The sequence below is a fragment of the Salvelinus sp. IW2-2015 genome, linkage group LG1 (genome assembly GCF_002910315.2).
Source record: "Salvelinus sp. IW2-2015 linkage group LG1, ASM291031v2, whole genome shotgun sequence".
Classification (NCBI taxonomy): domain Eukaryota; kingdom Metazoa; phylum Chordata; class Actinopteri; order Salmoniformes; family Salmonidae; genus Salvelinus; species Salvelinus sp. IW2-2015.
The window spans coordinates 54116198-54133259 of NC_036838.1; the positions used below are offsets into that span (position 1 = coordinate 54116198).

A 17062-nucleotide genomic window follows, 5' to 3' on the forward strand; every position below is an offset into this window, starting at 1 on the left:
GGAATGTCCARCAGAGCTGTTGCCAGAGAATTGAATGTTAATTTCTCTACCATAAGCTGCCTCCGTCATTTTAGAGAATTTGGCAGTACGTCCAACCGGCCTCACAACCGCAGACCACGTGTAACCACACCAGCCCAGGACCTCCACATCCGGCTTCTTCATGTGCATGATCGTCAGATGGGGAGGGCAGGGTGACGAAATAATGAAATGTTATCTTTGCACAGATATATGTATGCGTTGCTCCTCCACATATACGTTCTCCTCTCAGTCCTTGTATGATTGTACAATGAGATCAATGGAAGGTTGAGACCATTGCTGCACCTCTGCCCAGTCATGCGAAATCCATAGATTTCGGCCAAATTAATTTCAAGTGACCGATTTCTAATATTAACTCAGGAACATCTTTGAAATTGTTGCATTTCGATTTTTTGCTCAGTTTACATGTCTTGATGTGCATTTGTGTACGTGTAACGGATGTGAAATGGCTAGCTAGTTAGCGGTGGTGCGCGCTGATAGCCTTTCAATCGGTGACATCACTTGCTCTGAGACCTTGAAGTGGTGGTTCCCCTTGCTCTGCAAGGGCCGAGGCTTTTGTGGAGCGATGGGTAACGATGCTTCGTGGGTGTCAGTTGTGTGCAGAGGGTCCCTGGTTCGAGCCCGGGTATGGGCGAGGGGACGGACGTAAAGTTATGTTACATTGATGCTGTTGACCCGGATCACTGGTTGCTGCGGAAAAGGAGGCGGACTAAAGTTGTTACATACGTACAGTTGAAGTCAGAAGTTTACATACACCATAGCCAAATACATGTAAACTCAGTTTCACATTTCCTGACATTTAATCAGAGTAAAAATTCCCTTTCTTAGGTCAGTTAGGATCACCACTTTATTTTAAGAATGTGAAATGTCAGAATAGGAGATTGATTTCAGCTTTTATTCCTTTCATCACATTCCCAGAGGGTCAGAAGTTTACATTGTCAAATAATATTTGCTAGCATTACCTTTAAATTGTTTAACTTGGGTCAAACGTTTCAGGTAGCCTTCCACAAGCGTCRCACAATAAGTTGAGGAATGGGCAAAAATTCACCCGACAGAGCTGATGTAACCGAGTCAGGTTTGTCGGCCTCCTTGCTCACACGCTTTTCCAGTTCTGCCCACATTTTCTATAGGATTGAGGTCAGGGCTTTGTGATGGCCACTCCAATACCTTGACTTTGTCCTTAAGCCATTTTGCCACAACTTTGGAAGTATGCTTGGGGTCATTGTCCATTTGGAAGACGCATTTGCGACCAAGCTTTAACTTAGTGACTGAGGTCTTGAGATGTTGCTTCAATATATCCACAATTTTCCCTCCTCATGCCATCTATTTTGTGAAGTGCACTAGTCCCAAGGATGAACCAGATTTGTGGAGGTCTACTATTTTTTTCAGAGGTCTTTTGWTTTCCCCGTGATGTCAAGAAAAGAGGCACTGAGTTTGAAGGTAAGCCTTGAAATACATCCACAGGTATACTTCCAATAAGCTAATTGACATCATTTGAATCAGAAGCGTCTAAAGCCATGAAATCATTTTCTGGAATTTTCCAAGCTGTTAAATGCACAGTCAACTTAGTGTATGTAAACTTCTGACCCACTGGAATTGTGATAMWGWYWWWWAAGTGAAATTCTCTGTCTAAACAATTGTTGGAAAAATTACTTGTGTCATGCACAAAGTYGATGTCCTAACCGACTTGCCAAAACCATCGTTTGTGAAGAAATTTGTGGAGTGGTAGAAAAACGAGTTTTAATGACTCCAATTCTAAGTGTAWGTAAACTTCCGACTTTAACTGTACCTGTTAGCCATTGGGGGAAACCTGGAATGAGCTTCTGTATTTTATTGCTGTAAGAGTGGGTTAGCTTAGCATGCTCCAATTGTAATGTTSACATTAGCTACCTGCTAATTCAGGCATTGCCACGCTAACTGACATTTATTCTGTACTGAGGGCGTTATAGTTATAACCATGCTGCTCAAAATGTAACTATAGAAACGTACAAGCGATTTCAGCAGGAAAAGGGTTCAACAGGGACATTTTAAAATATGACACTTTATTTATCATGCATAAAATTCACATAAATTTAAAACTGAAGTTTCCTAAACTAATTGTGAGCTGGTAACTAATCTGTCCAAGTCATCCATGTACGAACAAGAGCTGTGGTCCATCGAAAATAACCAATATAGTGCTATACAACCCCCCCAAAAAGTGCAAATATAGGAAAACTAAGTGCCAAATATAAACAAAGTGAATAAGATGCAAGTACATGTAATCCAGTAACAAATTAAAACTGTCGCATCAAATTGCACAATATCAGAAGCTGAAACGTGTCTAAAAAACAAACTTTTTCCAATACAGTAACACTGACAGGCAACTAAAACTGCTGCTCTTCCAGAGAACCATTGACTAATAACACATCAGAAACTCTATACAGTACAGTACTTCACAGGTCCTTCATACATGTCCCCACTGACAGAGGACAGCGCTTTCATCCAGGCGTCTTTGTCTGACCTGTAAACACATGCATATGGAGTCATTGTGTGAATTAGATGTGAGGGGACAAAGGCATTTCTAACCAACTTCTTACCTGGTAGTGGTATGTGGGGCGAGTATGAAAGCAGTGGCATGCCCAGTGTGGTTCTGGGAGAGGCGCAGCACGAAGGACTCTAGGGGCAGACCAAGGGCCTCTGTTTTCAGCTGCTCAGTGTGCACGTGGGTGGGGAACACTGCATGATCCAGCACTCTGAAACGCATCTCTCTGATGGTTTGAGAAGACCAAAGGGAAGTTGGGTGACAGGAATACAAAGAGAAAGTGGTACTTTGTATTTAACAAGCACAGTGCTTGGAAATATTGTTCATAGATGCATGTATGAAGATGTGGAAGCATACTTTTTCAATGAGATGAGCAACAGGTCATTGAAAAGGTGCAGGTAAACATCCATGTAGGAAATCCTGGATCCTGGCACGTAGCCCTCTGGAGTGAGCTGTCTCAAGGGGCCTTCATGCACCAGAAAGCGGACACTTGTGATCAGAGGAATGGACTGGAGAGAAACAATGAGGTAAATGGTGAATCGCAATGTTGAGGCACCACTGCCACCTATAGGTTAAACAGGGAGAACAAGCAGGCTGTTGTGATTGTGACCTTGTTAAAATAGAAGGGATACAACGATGTAGTAACTAACACAAGAGTTACTGAAATAATGAGAGACTGCAATGATGTCAGACCTTAACATTGACGAAATCCATGTGCTTGTCCAGGTACACCAGTTTTTCAATCTGCTTCATCCGCTGAACCCCCCCATCACACTCCATCACTATCTGGTCTCATTGGAGGAGATAAAAATAGCAGTGTTGTAGCCTAACCAGTCAACAATTAAACCCAAAACCAAAGCTTTATTCAATTGTGTAAATAGTGACCTCTACCTTGTGTATGGCTTCAATGGCCTGTTTCAGACAAGGGATCGATTTAGAGTCTTGCCCGGTCAGCTTCAGGATGCTCTGCAATGACCATAGAAAGTCCCAGCATTAACCTCCACCAGCATTAACCTCCACAAGCATGAAGTCTGTTGCATGGAATCCTGTATACCGAACCCTAATCAGTCAAGGGACACCACCCAATACTGCTCTCCCCCTGTAGACTTACATCTGAGGCCTGCCTACCTCCATGATGATCTTCAGACGTGTGATCCTCTGGAAGGGGAGGACTAGGAAGTATTTCAGGGTCTGTCGCCGACATATTGGATCACTCTCCAGTTTCTTCACTGCTAACAGAAACTCTCGGTTCTCCTGCCTGGGAATAGGGGAAAGAGCAAGACTGAAGTAAAAATTAAGACAAGACAGTAACAGAAGCATAATGAGGGGAAAACCCACAGCAGTAGCGTGACCAGGGCCTCCTGGTACATCATGTTGGTCACATATGGCACGTAGAGGGATCGGAACATGAGGCAGTGACGCAGCACAATGTCGCCAACCTGAGAGATCACCACACTCTCCCCCAGACGCACCTCCAGGTCCAGCAGAAACCTGTAGGTATCAGAGCAGTCACAGCCTGAAGCCTCATAACACACAAGTTGGTATGGAATGTCAAATAAACAAAAATGGAGACTGAGGATTTTAGTCCTGTCATTTTAGCAAGACTGTCATTCAACAACAGTGACCCAAAGACACACCCCAAGGGCAGCAGGTAGCCTAGCCGTTAGAGTGTTGGGCCAGTGACTGAAAGGTCGCTGTTGGAATACCCAAGCTGACAAATATGTAATTGTCCAAGGCACTTAACCCTCATTTGCTCCAGGGGAGACATACTATGACTGACCCTGTAAAATACCACATTTCACTGCACCTATATGACAAAAAACAAATGCCAGTCTGGTCAGTCATGTAAAGACTAGTCCATTGGCAGTCCTTACCCCTCACTGGCTGCCATCACACTGCGCAGGTTGGAAAACAGAATGTGATGCTCCATGCGATGGAGGGTCTGTTTCAGTGTCTTCGATGCAAAGAAGTGATTCACAGCTACCCCCAGGCTTCTCAGGTAGGAGGCCTCAGAACCAATCATCTCAAACATAGCCTTCAGAGCAAAACAGATCACTTCATCTCTATTCCTCACTACACTTCAAGTCATACCAGAMATGTTCACTATTGTATGGAATGACAAACACCAAACACAGCAGAAAACATTCTTGGTACTACCCACCCACCTCCTGCAGACGGATCTCGRCGAGGGAGAGTATTTTAAGTAGGCCACTCTCCTTCACCTCAGACAAGTCCTGCCAAAAGCTGCATGGGTTTACTGTGAGAGGAGACAGTGGTGGGGGAGAGGTGACCACGCGGAAGACAGGTGGGGACTGTAGGCCAGGTAGACACTGGGCGGTCACCAGCTCAGACAGACTGTTGTTGTTTATCCTGTTTAGGTCAGCTTTTACAGATTGCAGGCAGTAGTACTGATACAGAGGAACTGGAGAAAGGAGGCAAATATTACACTTTATCAATGCACTTAGACAACTGGTGATTGAGACTAAATATGTGGGGTCAATTATCCCTAAAAAGTACACAATTGAGAGAAACTTACAAACATGAGTGTACTTAGACTCAAACAATTCCTTCAAAGTGAGGTCTTGAGTTTCCTCTTTATTGGRATCTGCTGCCCTACAGGAACAAGACAGGGACTTTTAATCTAGAATACAAAACCTGCAAAAGAAAATAAATTAAAGCCTCTGCACACTCACCCTTCGTCGTCATCATCCTTATAAAGTGATAATGGAGAGGCTGTAGCCTCCCTGTCATCCTGCCCTGGAACAGAAAATAACTTGGGCACAGATCGCTGCACTTGGCCTCCAAGACTCCATGAATGTAAAGAGGCCACAGACATGAGAGTTGCTGCTATGCCTCCAGAACTAAGGAACATTTTAAGGCATTATATTAGTTACAGGACAGTCATGGTTTGAAGAATAAGAACCTAACAGTGGGGTACAGTACTTAAGTATTTTTTTGTTTTGGGGGGGGGGGGGGGGGGGTCTGTACTTTACTCCACTACATTCCTTAAGAATATGTACTTTACTCCCATACATTTACCCTGATACCCAAAAGTAATTGTTACATTTCAAATGCACAGGTAGGACAACAGTGGTCCAATTCACGCTTCTACCAATATAAAGCGTTGTTATCCCTAACACCTCTGATCTGGCTGACTCACTAAACACAAATACAGTATTTGTAAATGTCTGTGTCCCCCTGGCTGTCGGTAAATAAATACATCTTGCTGTCTGGTTTAATTAATAAGGAATCTGATGTATAGCATTTACTTTTACTCAAGTATGACAATCAAGTACTTTTTACACCAGTGTAAAATAGTCACATACCCAAAGAGATCCTCCAGTTGGTTCTGATCTTCTGTCACACCACCTACAGTGTTTCCACTCATCCCTGACCTGTTACTCTCCTCAGTCCCACCAGGTTGGTCTGAGCACTCTACCGATGATGGCATCTGTTCCATAAGATCAGTCTCAAGGTGGTCCAAAATCCCCACGCAAGGATATGTGTGGTGAAATGACTCACTCCTTAAGTGAACTACCAAGTCAGGCAGCTGAGCCATTGTGCTCTAGTAATCAATCGGTGGACAGATTCTGATAGTTAGTGTATTGTTGGACTCAAAAACACCTGTACAGAGTCATACTATGCAGTGGTAACAGTTTGAGTTGGAGGGTGAAAACAAATCAAGGTACAATCACAAATGTTAAAAGGTAGTCTAAGCCTACCATGAACCTGCTTCAACACAGGATGTTCCAGTTTATTGGTTTCAGCTGGGCATTATCACCCTAACAATCCCAAAGCAACTAGTTACAGGTGTGCATTATGTGGGTTCTGTCACACTGGTCATTGTTGCTAGTATGAATAAATGCTGGACTGCGCTTCTGCCACCATTGAATTGCTTGCTACAGACAATTGTGTCACTACGGCTTCATTTACACAGACAGCCTTATTCTGATCTTTGGCCACTTGATTGGTCTTTTGACCCATCAGATCAGATATTTTGCCATTAATTGGACAAAAGGATAMAATTGGGTTGCCCGTGTAAACGCAGCCTAACACTATGTCATTAAATGAGGCTACATCAGTGCAATTCAGGGATAGATGACAAAATAAATTATTCTGTGCTGCAATGAAAGTTAGGTCAGCAGCACTTTTCATACCTACTATCCTGTGCCTACTGTGCACAAGCCTCTTAAGGTAGCATTTACCCAGGCAGCCCAATTCTGATATTTTCCCCCTAATTAGTCTTTTGGCCAATCAGATCTTTTGCCAATAATTGGGCAAAAGATCAGAATTGGGGTGCCTGTGTAAACACAGTCTATCAAATCAAAGTCTACATGTGATGTCGTCTGCCCCCATTTAATTTCCCTGTTCATGACACTTCTGGACATTAATAATCAGTTTACCCTTAAAGGCTCTGCATGGTGTCGTGGCAGAATCAGATTTAGCTAAGTAACATAGATAGATAAGATGTTATTTTCATCATATGCTTGTGAGATACTTGTCATTAGAATGGGGCCAGAGAGGGGAGAGGTCAGGCTTGTCTTCATATGTCAATGTATATGTTAAACCATGTGACGGGATGGAGTTATTAATTGGTGAACCAGTTAGTTATCTCATACAATGTCTGTACGCCAGTCACTCCCTACTTTTCTCATAGGGGGAAGGAGTTTGGCCGTGTTTGGAACCATTGTATGTCCCCTCTGAGGTTGCCCTTATCTTGACCTAGTATTTGACCTAAGGGGCTCACTGTCTGATTTTGAGTTTGTCCAGGTTTGGGAATATCTAGAAATGACAATTGATATATGCCATTGGATGAGGTAATGGTTGGTAGACAGTGAAGTACCAAGCATGAGATTTAAACCTTGTCTTGGGAGATCAAACTGAACGATGATTTATAGCTGATGCTGTCTAGCGATAGGATACTCCTCTTTCGGGTAAAGGATTCTTTGTAAGTTGAGAGGGGTGTATCTTGGCTATAAATGAAACTAAGAATTGTTTTGTAAGCACTCTCAGAGAATTCATTTATAGACACTGAATTGATCTGAGAGTCAAAAAAGGACTTTGATGAAGCTTGTATATATATTAAAGATGGAATATATAATTTAACTCTGACATGTGTGGTTGGCTCTCTCTCTCTCTTTATTGAGTAATACAGGAAATGACCACGACAATGGTCAAGCCTCGTCTGCAGTTTCCGTACAGCATTTACTGTGATACGGCCTCTGCCGCAGTCAGGGTATTCATACTTGTTGCGCTTCAAGGAGCAGAGCTGCTGTCAAGGAAGTGAGTGAGTGTTTATACAGGATCTCCCGCCCCCACCTACCATCAAACAATCCTGTCTATGCAGAACTATACGGCGCCCTCCTTACTGTTACAACATTTGGGAGGGGCACGTCAATGCAGTTCGGCGGTCGATTTGGCCTCTGGATCGCATTGTCGGAGCAAGCAGAAATTGGCCTTAAGGATAGAGCTGCCATAAAACATGTTCTTTTACTCCACTAATATATACATACACACAAATATGTTTGCATATTATGCTAAAGCAACTATAAGAGCAAGGAATAAAAGACAGATTAGAAAAACATAGCTTTAATTACAATCCTTAACACCCATTCCCTAGAAATATCCCAAACCCCACACATACAATAGAAAGAACCAGTTTTACCTTACAGTTTAAAATGGAGTACAAGWTAACTAAATAATTGAACTTGCCTCGATGTAGTTGGTATATGAATATGACCCAAATAATACAATTTAAATATATAATGGTTACATGAATGACTGAGCAAATAAATCAGTCAGCTGGATAGGGTAGACTTGGACTGTGGGAGAGATTACCAGTTGATGGGGGATGGAGTAATTCTAATGCATGATAGATATCTGAAACAAACCAAGGTAAACTGAACAGGAAACTCCAAAACCCTTCTATAACTTAGAAACCACATTTCCAGACATCCCCATTACACGTGCTGTTATATTTGAAGACCTCTTTATCCTTCACAATCACACACTGACATTTTTCAGAAAAATTCCAACGTGTGGCTTATAACTTTGCTGAATATGTCCTCATCTATTTTGACGTTCCTCTATAAATCCAAGGAATGWGGAAAATAAAAGGGTCATTTGAAAAATAGTGCTGCTTGATTTTTTTCTTCTTCGTGCAAGACGTTTAAAAATTAAAACCACCATCAAGTTCCTCAGGATTGGCAATAATTACTTGACTGAATGTCATATTACAACATGATAACATTGGCAGAAGAAGGCAAAGAACACCAGTTAGCAATGCTTCTTAAAATGGAGCTATGTCCAGTGCAATAAGTTGACGGTATGGTGGGTTTTATTACCAGAATCTGAGATGAGTTAAAAAAAAAAAATCGAACATTATTTTAAAACCATTTAATTGTTTGGCGCATCAATGATACTCCTCACAAACCTGACATTTTAACTCATCTTCAGCCCTTTATAAAATGATATTTCACACACACAACTGTAAACATTAACCTAAATCATTGGGGCAATTCAATAGTGTTTATAATGAAATATGTATATATGGAGTTGGGGGGGGGTGTGAAGGAAATCAATCTACTAAATCTCATCTATAAAATACATAAAAACAGGTTTCTTCTGAGGCACCACCAACTGCTGCACACACACACACCTCAGATCATATCGGCTAAATCTAGGAACAAATAACAGTTGGTTGTATGGTCTGTGAGAAACCAAGAGACTGACAGCATTTCCCCTTCGGCATGTGAGGCCAGGGAATTCAGATGTCACCATCAACAATAAGAAAAGAGCACAAATAAAACCCATGTTGACAGAGGCTAGGACTCTTACATGATTGCAATGTTGTGAGTGTCTAGGTGGGCACAGTGATCTTGCGGGCCAGTAGTGCCAGCAGAGCCAGCTCCACACTGCCCTGGGCCTGTTCCAGTGCCTCCGCAGCCTCCCTGGCAGAGAAGCCAGCTGCCTGGATCCTTTGGATGTGATCATCGGTAAAGAGACGTGGAGCAGACATGAGAGCGGCTGAGGAGGAGGGGTGGTTCGGGGCCTGAGGAAGAGGTGAAGTGCGGGGCGAAACGCCAGACTCCTCCCCAGGTGAGCCAGCAGCCATGGACAGGGGGCTCTGCTGTGTTGTGTCAGGTTGGAGGTTGAGTGTGTTTGGGTTGTCATTGCCAGAGGCTCTCCCGTCTGCCACACCCCTCCCCTGCTGCCCCTCAGGGGGCTCCCTGAACACCAGGTCTGCTTGAAGTGAAGAGGGGCCTTTGGCTTCAGACACAGTCCCTTTGCTTTTACTGTTATCTAGCCCATACCCATCTGCCCTCCTTTCCCACCAGGAGCTCTTTGGACACTGTGGTTCTGGTTCCCCGTGTCCCTCTCCTGGTTCAGCCTCGGTCCTGGTCTCCAGGCTCTGCTCAGAGGAGCCTGGCAGGACACAGTCAGGAGGAGGTCCTCTGTTAGACACAGCAGCAGGATGGTTGGCTTTGGCATCACATGGTTCTGCACCAGCTGTAATGGCAGTAGAGGGGGAGGGTTGGGTGGTGTTTTCAGGTGTCAGGACTCGGGGCTCTACGGTGGGGTTGTGGTTGTCGTCCAGTCCGTCAGCGTTCTGTCTGTGTGAGGGGGAGCAGGAGGCACTGCGGTCCTGAGGGGACAGGCTACGGCTGTTAGACACCAGCAGCTCATGGAGCTCCAGCAGTGCCTGGGCCAGAGATGGGATCTGGTCTGAGTAGGAACAGCGCTTCCCCTCTGGCTGGTCCCTCTCTGATGGCACAGTGTTCTGGGAGGAGGCAGGGGGAGACTTGATCTCTGTAGAGGTGGATCCAAAAGGACAGGGTTCTAGTGTGAGTGATGGGGGATTAGAGACGMGCTGGTGGGGATATTGGGAACCCCCTTCACTATGCTGACGTGGGGAACTCAGACAGGTCCAGTGATCTGTAATGGTGTCTGACATGTCCTCCTCCTGCTCCATGGGCTGAGTGGTAAGGCTTTCCTCTGGGTGGGGGAACACTGAGCTGTTCCCTGCCTTCTCAGAGGCACACCCAATCTCTGTGGCTGAAGGGATCTGACTGGCTGAACCTCCCAAGGTGGGAGTCCCAGTCACCATCTTGTCTGCAGGAAGGGAGCACGTGGACAGAGCCGGGGGAGTGGTGATGGTGGAAAGGAGGGGCTGGGTGGGGTTGGTAGGGCTGGGGCCTGAGAGAGGAGACTGTTGGGCTGTAGGTGCTGTGTTCTGGGCCTGGGATGAGGGTCCAGGGATGGGGAGACCCTGGAAGCCAGGCTCTGTTTGGCTCTGGCTCGGTCCTGGTGTTGGGGCCCCAGCCTGGCGCATGTAGGCTGGAGCAGACTGGGAGCGGTCCAGGAAAAGGCTCCGGGGATGGCCGGGGGAAGGGGACAGGGGCATATTGTTCAGGGGTTTGGGCGTTGGGAATTCCAGTGAGGTAGTTTGTCCATCTGCAGTGTCTGATGGTAGAGATCAGTTCGAGAGTTAAACAGTACTGTACAACAATTGAAACACGCTACGGACCAAAACACTCATGCACACAACATGCATCGTTTTTGTCCATGCCAGCTTCTGAAATTAAACATGAAATGCATGAACAAACATGAACCTTAGTGATTGCATCTTCTACTTTTTAAAATAAGTGGGAAAACATGGTAAATACAATTGACTAATATATATATATATATCAACAAAAAATATATATATTATCATACCAATCTTTATCATTGGTTTTTCAACAAGCAAAACTGATTTTGTTACAAAATCCCCAAAAAGAATATGGGTGATGACCGTGGCATTGATTCTCTGTAAGTTTGCAGTACCTGGTTGATAGGGTTGACTCCAGCTGTCTCTCCAAATGCATCAGTGCTGTCCTGCTCATGGTTAGGCCACACACCACACATCATGCAAAGGGACGCAGAGCGTTAGCACTCACACACAAAGCATGCGCCACACTGTCAGACTGTTCACCTAGTGGTGAAGAGAGTCAGCCAAGACAACTTTATTTCACCTATGACTCCAGATCCAAATTGGGCCGCAGAGGGACTTGTGCATTTTGAACTTAGAGAACTTTTAAATCAAATGCATTTACAGAACCAAACTTCCAAGACGTTTTTTWAAATTCATACTTATTTTATTTTTAACGCCCCTTTTCTCCACAATTTTATGATATCCAATTGTCTCGTCGCTGCAACCTCCCAATACTTTTAAAACACTACTGTAACTAGACTTAATAAGAACCCAAAATTGGACCTTAGCCTAATTTCATATCTAGTCAAATTCAGGGTTCATACACATTTCAACAGACGGAATTTCATAACTTCTCCATGACTTSTAACCAGATTTCCATGACCAACAATTGGATGACCAACAATGTGGACACTGGGCGACTGCTCACTGATCCCATGTACCGTCACCTGTTGTTGTGCAGGGCACAAAATTGTTGCATATATATTTTTGTTCAGTGTAGCTAAACAATTAACTTGAGGGTACAAGATATGTTTTGAATTGGCCACCTAGTTATTGGTCTCTTCTCTATCATATGGTAGACTACATAGGCATACCTGCTGCTACAATGTCCGACAGTCTCCCTCTCCTTGAGCAACGGCCCACTCATCTCGCACATATGTAAACAGCCCATCCAACTAATTCATCCCCATACTGTATTTATTTATTTTGCTCCTTTGCAACCCAGTATCTCTACTTGCACATTCATCTTCTGCACATCTARCACTCCAGTGTTTGATTGGTATATTGTAATTACTTCGCCACCATGGCCTATTTATTGCCTTACCTCCCTTATCCTACCTCATTTGCACACACTGTATATAGACTTTTTCTACTGTATGTTTGTTTATTCCATGTGTAACTCCATTGTTGTTTGTGTCGAACTGCTTTGCTTTATCTTGGCCAGGTCGCAGTTGTAAATGAGAACTTGTTCTTAACTAGCCTACCTGGTTAAATAAAAGGTGAAATAAATAAATATGCAGGTGATGCGCGCAAACACAGACAATCCTGGCTGATATGTATTTGATTGATAAAATATTTAAGAACTGTGCCTAAATAAATTACATAAAACAAAAACGTTTAAATAAATTACCATGAAACTATTCGGGGCCTGGAAAACACAATTTTAAAACTCTAAGACTAAGGACTTTCATGACAGCAAGAACCCTGCTGATTATAAAGCTTATTTTTCATTTGCTGAGGTGATGAAATGCAGTGATCATGTGACTGAGAAGGCAGATGAGTACAGAAACAGGGCTCAGGAGTAAAGCAGCTAAAAAAAGACCCATGCAAAAGTGCTTCTGGGTCATGTCTCTGCTGTGCTGCAAAACTCTCCACTGCTTTAGTGTGCAGACAGAGAGCTGAGGAATCCCCATAGCCCTCTCTCCCAGACCGTGTTCCTTACCGCTCTCCTGAACAGATCTCTGAAGTGCCTCCGCCAGCTCTCTGTCTGCGATCTCGTCTGGCTGGGCGTCCTCTCGGCCCTCCGGCCCGTACGCCAGTCGTGCACACTCTGGCAGCTCCGCCTCGGGCAGAAAGCGYGTCTCAGTGCCCGTCGTCCCGATCAGTAGCGTGTTCTTCTTCAGGTCAATAGAACACTGAAGTAGCAGGATATAGAGAGAACAGCCATTTACACACAGGGGTATTTTTAAAGACCTACTTTTCCAAAYGATGTCATTGTGTGGTAGTTAGTGTGCATGGATTTGGAGGGACAGGTATCTGACCTGATGTCTCTTGAGCATGTCCAGTCCAAGCAACATATCCATAGGCTGGTCCTCCAAGATGGAAAAGGAGCAAGGCAGGAAGTCCCCTTCTATCTGGACCTGAGCTGGGTAGGGAAATACACACAGATGATACCACCAACACTTGCTTTCAGGTTTGGATATCTTTGCTTTCGACAAATTTGATAAAACAAGGAAAACATCTCATGAGCGTCTAGTCTACAGGAACACAATGTTGCACATCCTTAAGAAAGCGGATCTCTGAGACATGATTGATACCCACCCAAGTGGACTCTGCCAATGATCTTCTGGGTGCCCACTCCCTTGGCGATGCCGGCCCAGCGTCGGTCCACCAGGCGCATGATGTTACAGCGCTTAGCACACGCCTGACTCATGATGGTCATCTGGGCCCCTGGAAGAGGGGAAGCAGGCAATGGGAGAGAGGGTGAGAGGAGCAGAACAAAGACAATGAAGGGGGGATAGATACAGGACAGGAGAAGTAGGGAAGGGAAGAACAGAAGGGGGGGGGGGGGGGGTGTATGAAGTACAGGCAAGCAAGTTGGAAGACATTTTTTTTAAATCAAGAGATGTCAGAAGTGGTGTAGAGAGAATATATGCAGGTGGAAAGCGAAGTAAAAAACTAGCCAAGACACACTGAATACTAGTGGATATAGCATCATGAGAGCAAAGCCATGTCAAAACTAGCCAAGACACACTATACTGGACACCACAAAACAGACAAACCCTGAACTGAAGAGTCTCCCTACTGCCCTAGTCAAAAATGCTTATGCTTTTGCACTGAGGGAGAAAATTATAGGATACAATACCTGAGTCAACAAAAGCTTTCACATGGTACCCGTTCACTATACAGTCGATGTAGAGCATAACCACCTGGCCAAAGCTCTCGGGGGCCTCRTCCATCGCAATGGTCATGTTTTCCTCAACATTGTGCTGCCTGAAGTACAAATTGTGTGTGATTATGTATTGAAGCACATGTACACTTAATACTCTCAAATATTAAGTGTATTAGGTGTACATAAGTCAATATGTAAACTAGCACGTTTTTAATTGATTTCAGAAGAGACCCTGACTAAAGCCGTCTTTGACTCCAACCCCTTTCCTTTCCCCTCTTGGATGTGTGACATTAGGTGTGTGTACCTGATGTCCTCTTCTATCTTGGCCTGGGCCTCCATGTCAAATGGGTCGGCAGTCAGAAGCCGGATCCTCTCTTGCTCTCTGCGAGCTCGATCCTGCTGCTGCTCCAACAGCACTTTGGTGAAACGCTCTATGGGAAGGGAGGCAGTCAGAAACATGGTTAGAGCTCCTAGCTGATCACTTAAGACCCATTAGCCGTTATAATGACAAGATATTCAACTCAGAGATATGGGTTGATGCTATCCCGCTAACACCACTTCTACTCACCCAGGTCTCCACTCAACAGGGCCTCAGCCAATGGTGGATTGCGCTCCTTGAGCAGCGACAGTTCGTGTGGATTGGCCAAGAGCATCTGCTGCAGTAAGGCAGGGTCATCCAGCCCCGGAGGAGAGGAAGTGGAGCCCAGTAGGGATGGGGGTGCAGCAGGGGGTGGAGGGCACTGCTGCTGTGGGGTTGGGGCCTGTTGCTGCTGTCTACGGGTGGACCGTTGACTGGAACCAGAAGAGGTGCCAGGYACTGCAATGGAACTGAAGTCAATACGGGGCAGACCTGGAGGAGAAAGGGGAGACAGGGAGGGTAGGAGAGAGAGTAAGCATGACTGAGGGTTGAGTGACATCATGCCAGGTAGACATTTGGGATGAGCTATTAAAATGGAAAGCCATTACTGACTGAGGAACAATAGAACCAACAGAATGAAGCGCTTTAGTGAAGGGTTACGACTGAACTCTTACTAGAGCAGCCAGACTGTAGATTTCTCACTTGTTCTGTCTTACCCACTGGCACTAACTTTACCTGGGAAGACTGGTTGTGCTGGCGGTTGCCGTCTTTCTACCTGTCTGAGCACCACCACATCGCCATCCTTCAGACCATAAGTCCCTAAAGCACAGGTCAGATCTTTTAGGGGCTGCTCTGCATATGTGATCTGAAGAAGGGCCACAGGAGGAAAAACAATGATGCAAAATAAGAAGCATTCCCTTTTCACACTTGAAGAAAAGTAAGAGGACAAATTAAAATGCTGCCAGGTGGCCAAATCAACTTAACTTATTAGRTAGGTGGTTAATCAAAACGTGGCAAGCAAACCAATGGACAGCTAGCCAGGTAACGTTACATGAGTCAGTAGAAGTTGTTGTTCTGTTCTGACTGTTGACACATGCTATGTTAGCTCKACTTACTAGTTAGTAAGATGGCTAGCGTAACTAGCTAATTAGACAGTAGTTAAATCAACTAACGTTACCTAGCTAGCGACCAATGACAAAGTTAATTCTGACTGTTAATTCAGTAGGTGTAGCTAGTTCTGTCAAGTATGACAATATCTATATGTTTTTTTTWATGAACTAGCTGATATAAACAATGAGATGTAGSTAGCTAACTTAGCTGCTAACACGTTTATGCTAAGCTAACTAGCTAGTAGTTCACCTGAATTTCACCAGCAGGGATTCCTGATTCTAGTTCACACAGAGCAACAAAATCTCTGAGTTCGAGCTCTGGAGAGACATCGAGTGAAAATGTGATTTCCGAATGGTCATTGGGGCAGCAGAAAACGGTTACCAGCATCGCGCTTTTGTGCAGAGTTACTTGAACCCGTTAACGTAAAGTCACTCTCAGTTTGTTGACACTACTACTAGCTAGCTAACGTTAGCGTGCTAACTAGCAACGTTAGCTAATTTCAGTATCGTTGTGAGCACGCAAACTTCTGTTTCAACAAAACTCAATAAAGATAATCTAACATCAAATATTCACGGGCGCTAACTACCTAGATAAATGTATGACGTTTCGTCTCCTCAAATACTACTAAATGGGTACTCTGGTTATTTTATGTATCCTAAACCAGGGCTGCGTGCATTACGTTTTTACGTTCTGGAACGTTCAATTGCTCTTTAAATACGTAACTTCAAGTCACACCCACCAAACGGGAGCAACACTTTTTACAGTCATTACCTAAGGGGTCCATCCAATTGMTGACAGATTTTCATGCGAATATTCTAAAATCCACATAAAAATMTWATGAGATGTGTTTATCAAATGTACTTGTTGCGGATAAAAGGCTGTGCGTGATGACGTAGTGGACATAAAAATACCCTTTGTGATTAAATTCRCATGTACCTAATAAAAAATACAAAGTTTAATGGGGTTCCATTGCATTTTCAACTCAATTGATGGTTTTCTCACAACTGTWTTAGCATTATATGTTATATAGTGATTGTGCCCATATGCGCTCTAGCCAACAGCTTGCAGATACAGTGCAGGGCAGCAGAGCTGCTGAGGGGAGGACAGCTCATGATAATGGCTGGAACAGAGCAAATACATCAAACCATGTGTTTGATGTATTTGATACCATTCCACAATTCCGCTCCAGCCATTATCACYAGCGTGTTCTCCCCAATTAAGGTGCCACCATCCTCCTGTGGTGCAGGTTCTCTGCTGCCAATGACTGGAACGAACTACAAAAATCTCTAAAACTGGAAACACTTATCTCCCTCACTAGCTTTAAGCACCAGCTGTCAGAGCAGCTCACATATTACTGCACCTGTACATAGCCCATCTATAATTTAGCCCAAACAACTACCTCTCCCCCTACTGTATTTATTTATTTATTTTGCTCCTTTGCACCCCATTATT

General features: G+C 44.3%; 2 protein-coding genes across 3 annotated transcripts; both read right to left on the bottom strand.

Moving 5' to 3' along the window:
* Positions 1-2059: 2059 nt before the first annotated feature.
* LOC111972550 (rho guanine nucleotide exchange factor 19) lies at positions 2060-6307 on the bottom strand. Its single transcript, XM_023999594.2, has 12 exons — positions 5884-6307; positions 5251-5418; positions 5094-5170; positions 4723-4979; positions 4432-4592; positions 3896-4048; positions 3686-3815; positions 3449-3523; positions 3251-3343; positions 2915-3066; positions 2613-2783; positions 2060-2536 (listed from the first exon to the last, which is right to left on the bottom strand). The coding sequence occupies exons 1-12, from the start codon at positions 6114-6116 to the stop codon at positions 2452-2454; spliced, it is 1755 nt and encodes a 584-aa protein (XP_023855362.1). The 5' UTR covers positions 6117-6307; the 3' UTR covers positions 2060-2451.
* A 1823-nt stretch (positions 6308-8130) lies between these two features.
* On the bottom strand, positions 8131-16291 carry LOC111970185 (protein DDI1 homolog 2). Of its 2 annotated transcripts, XM_023996778.2 has the most exons (10): positions 15860-16291; positions 15236-15365; positions 14711-14992; positions 14447-14573; positions 14116-14243; positions 13572-13700; positions 13292-13395; positions 12973-13165; positions 11384-11434; positions 10973-11020 (listed from the first exon to the last, which is right to left on the bottom strand). In XM_023996778.2, exons 1-9 carry the CDS (start codon positions 15995-15997, stop codon positions 11424-11426), a joined length of 1242 nt encoding a protein of 413 aa, XP_023852546.1. In that variant the 5' UTR covers positions 15998-16291; the 3' UTR covers positions 10973-11020; positions 11384-11423. The 2 variants fall into 2 exon arrangements, with proteins under 2 accessions (XP_070302083.1, XP_023852546.1); XM_070445982.1 differs by lacking the exon at positions 11384-11434 and having other exon boundaries at positions 8131-11020.
* Positions 16292-17062: the final 771 nt, after the last annotated feature.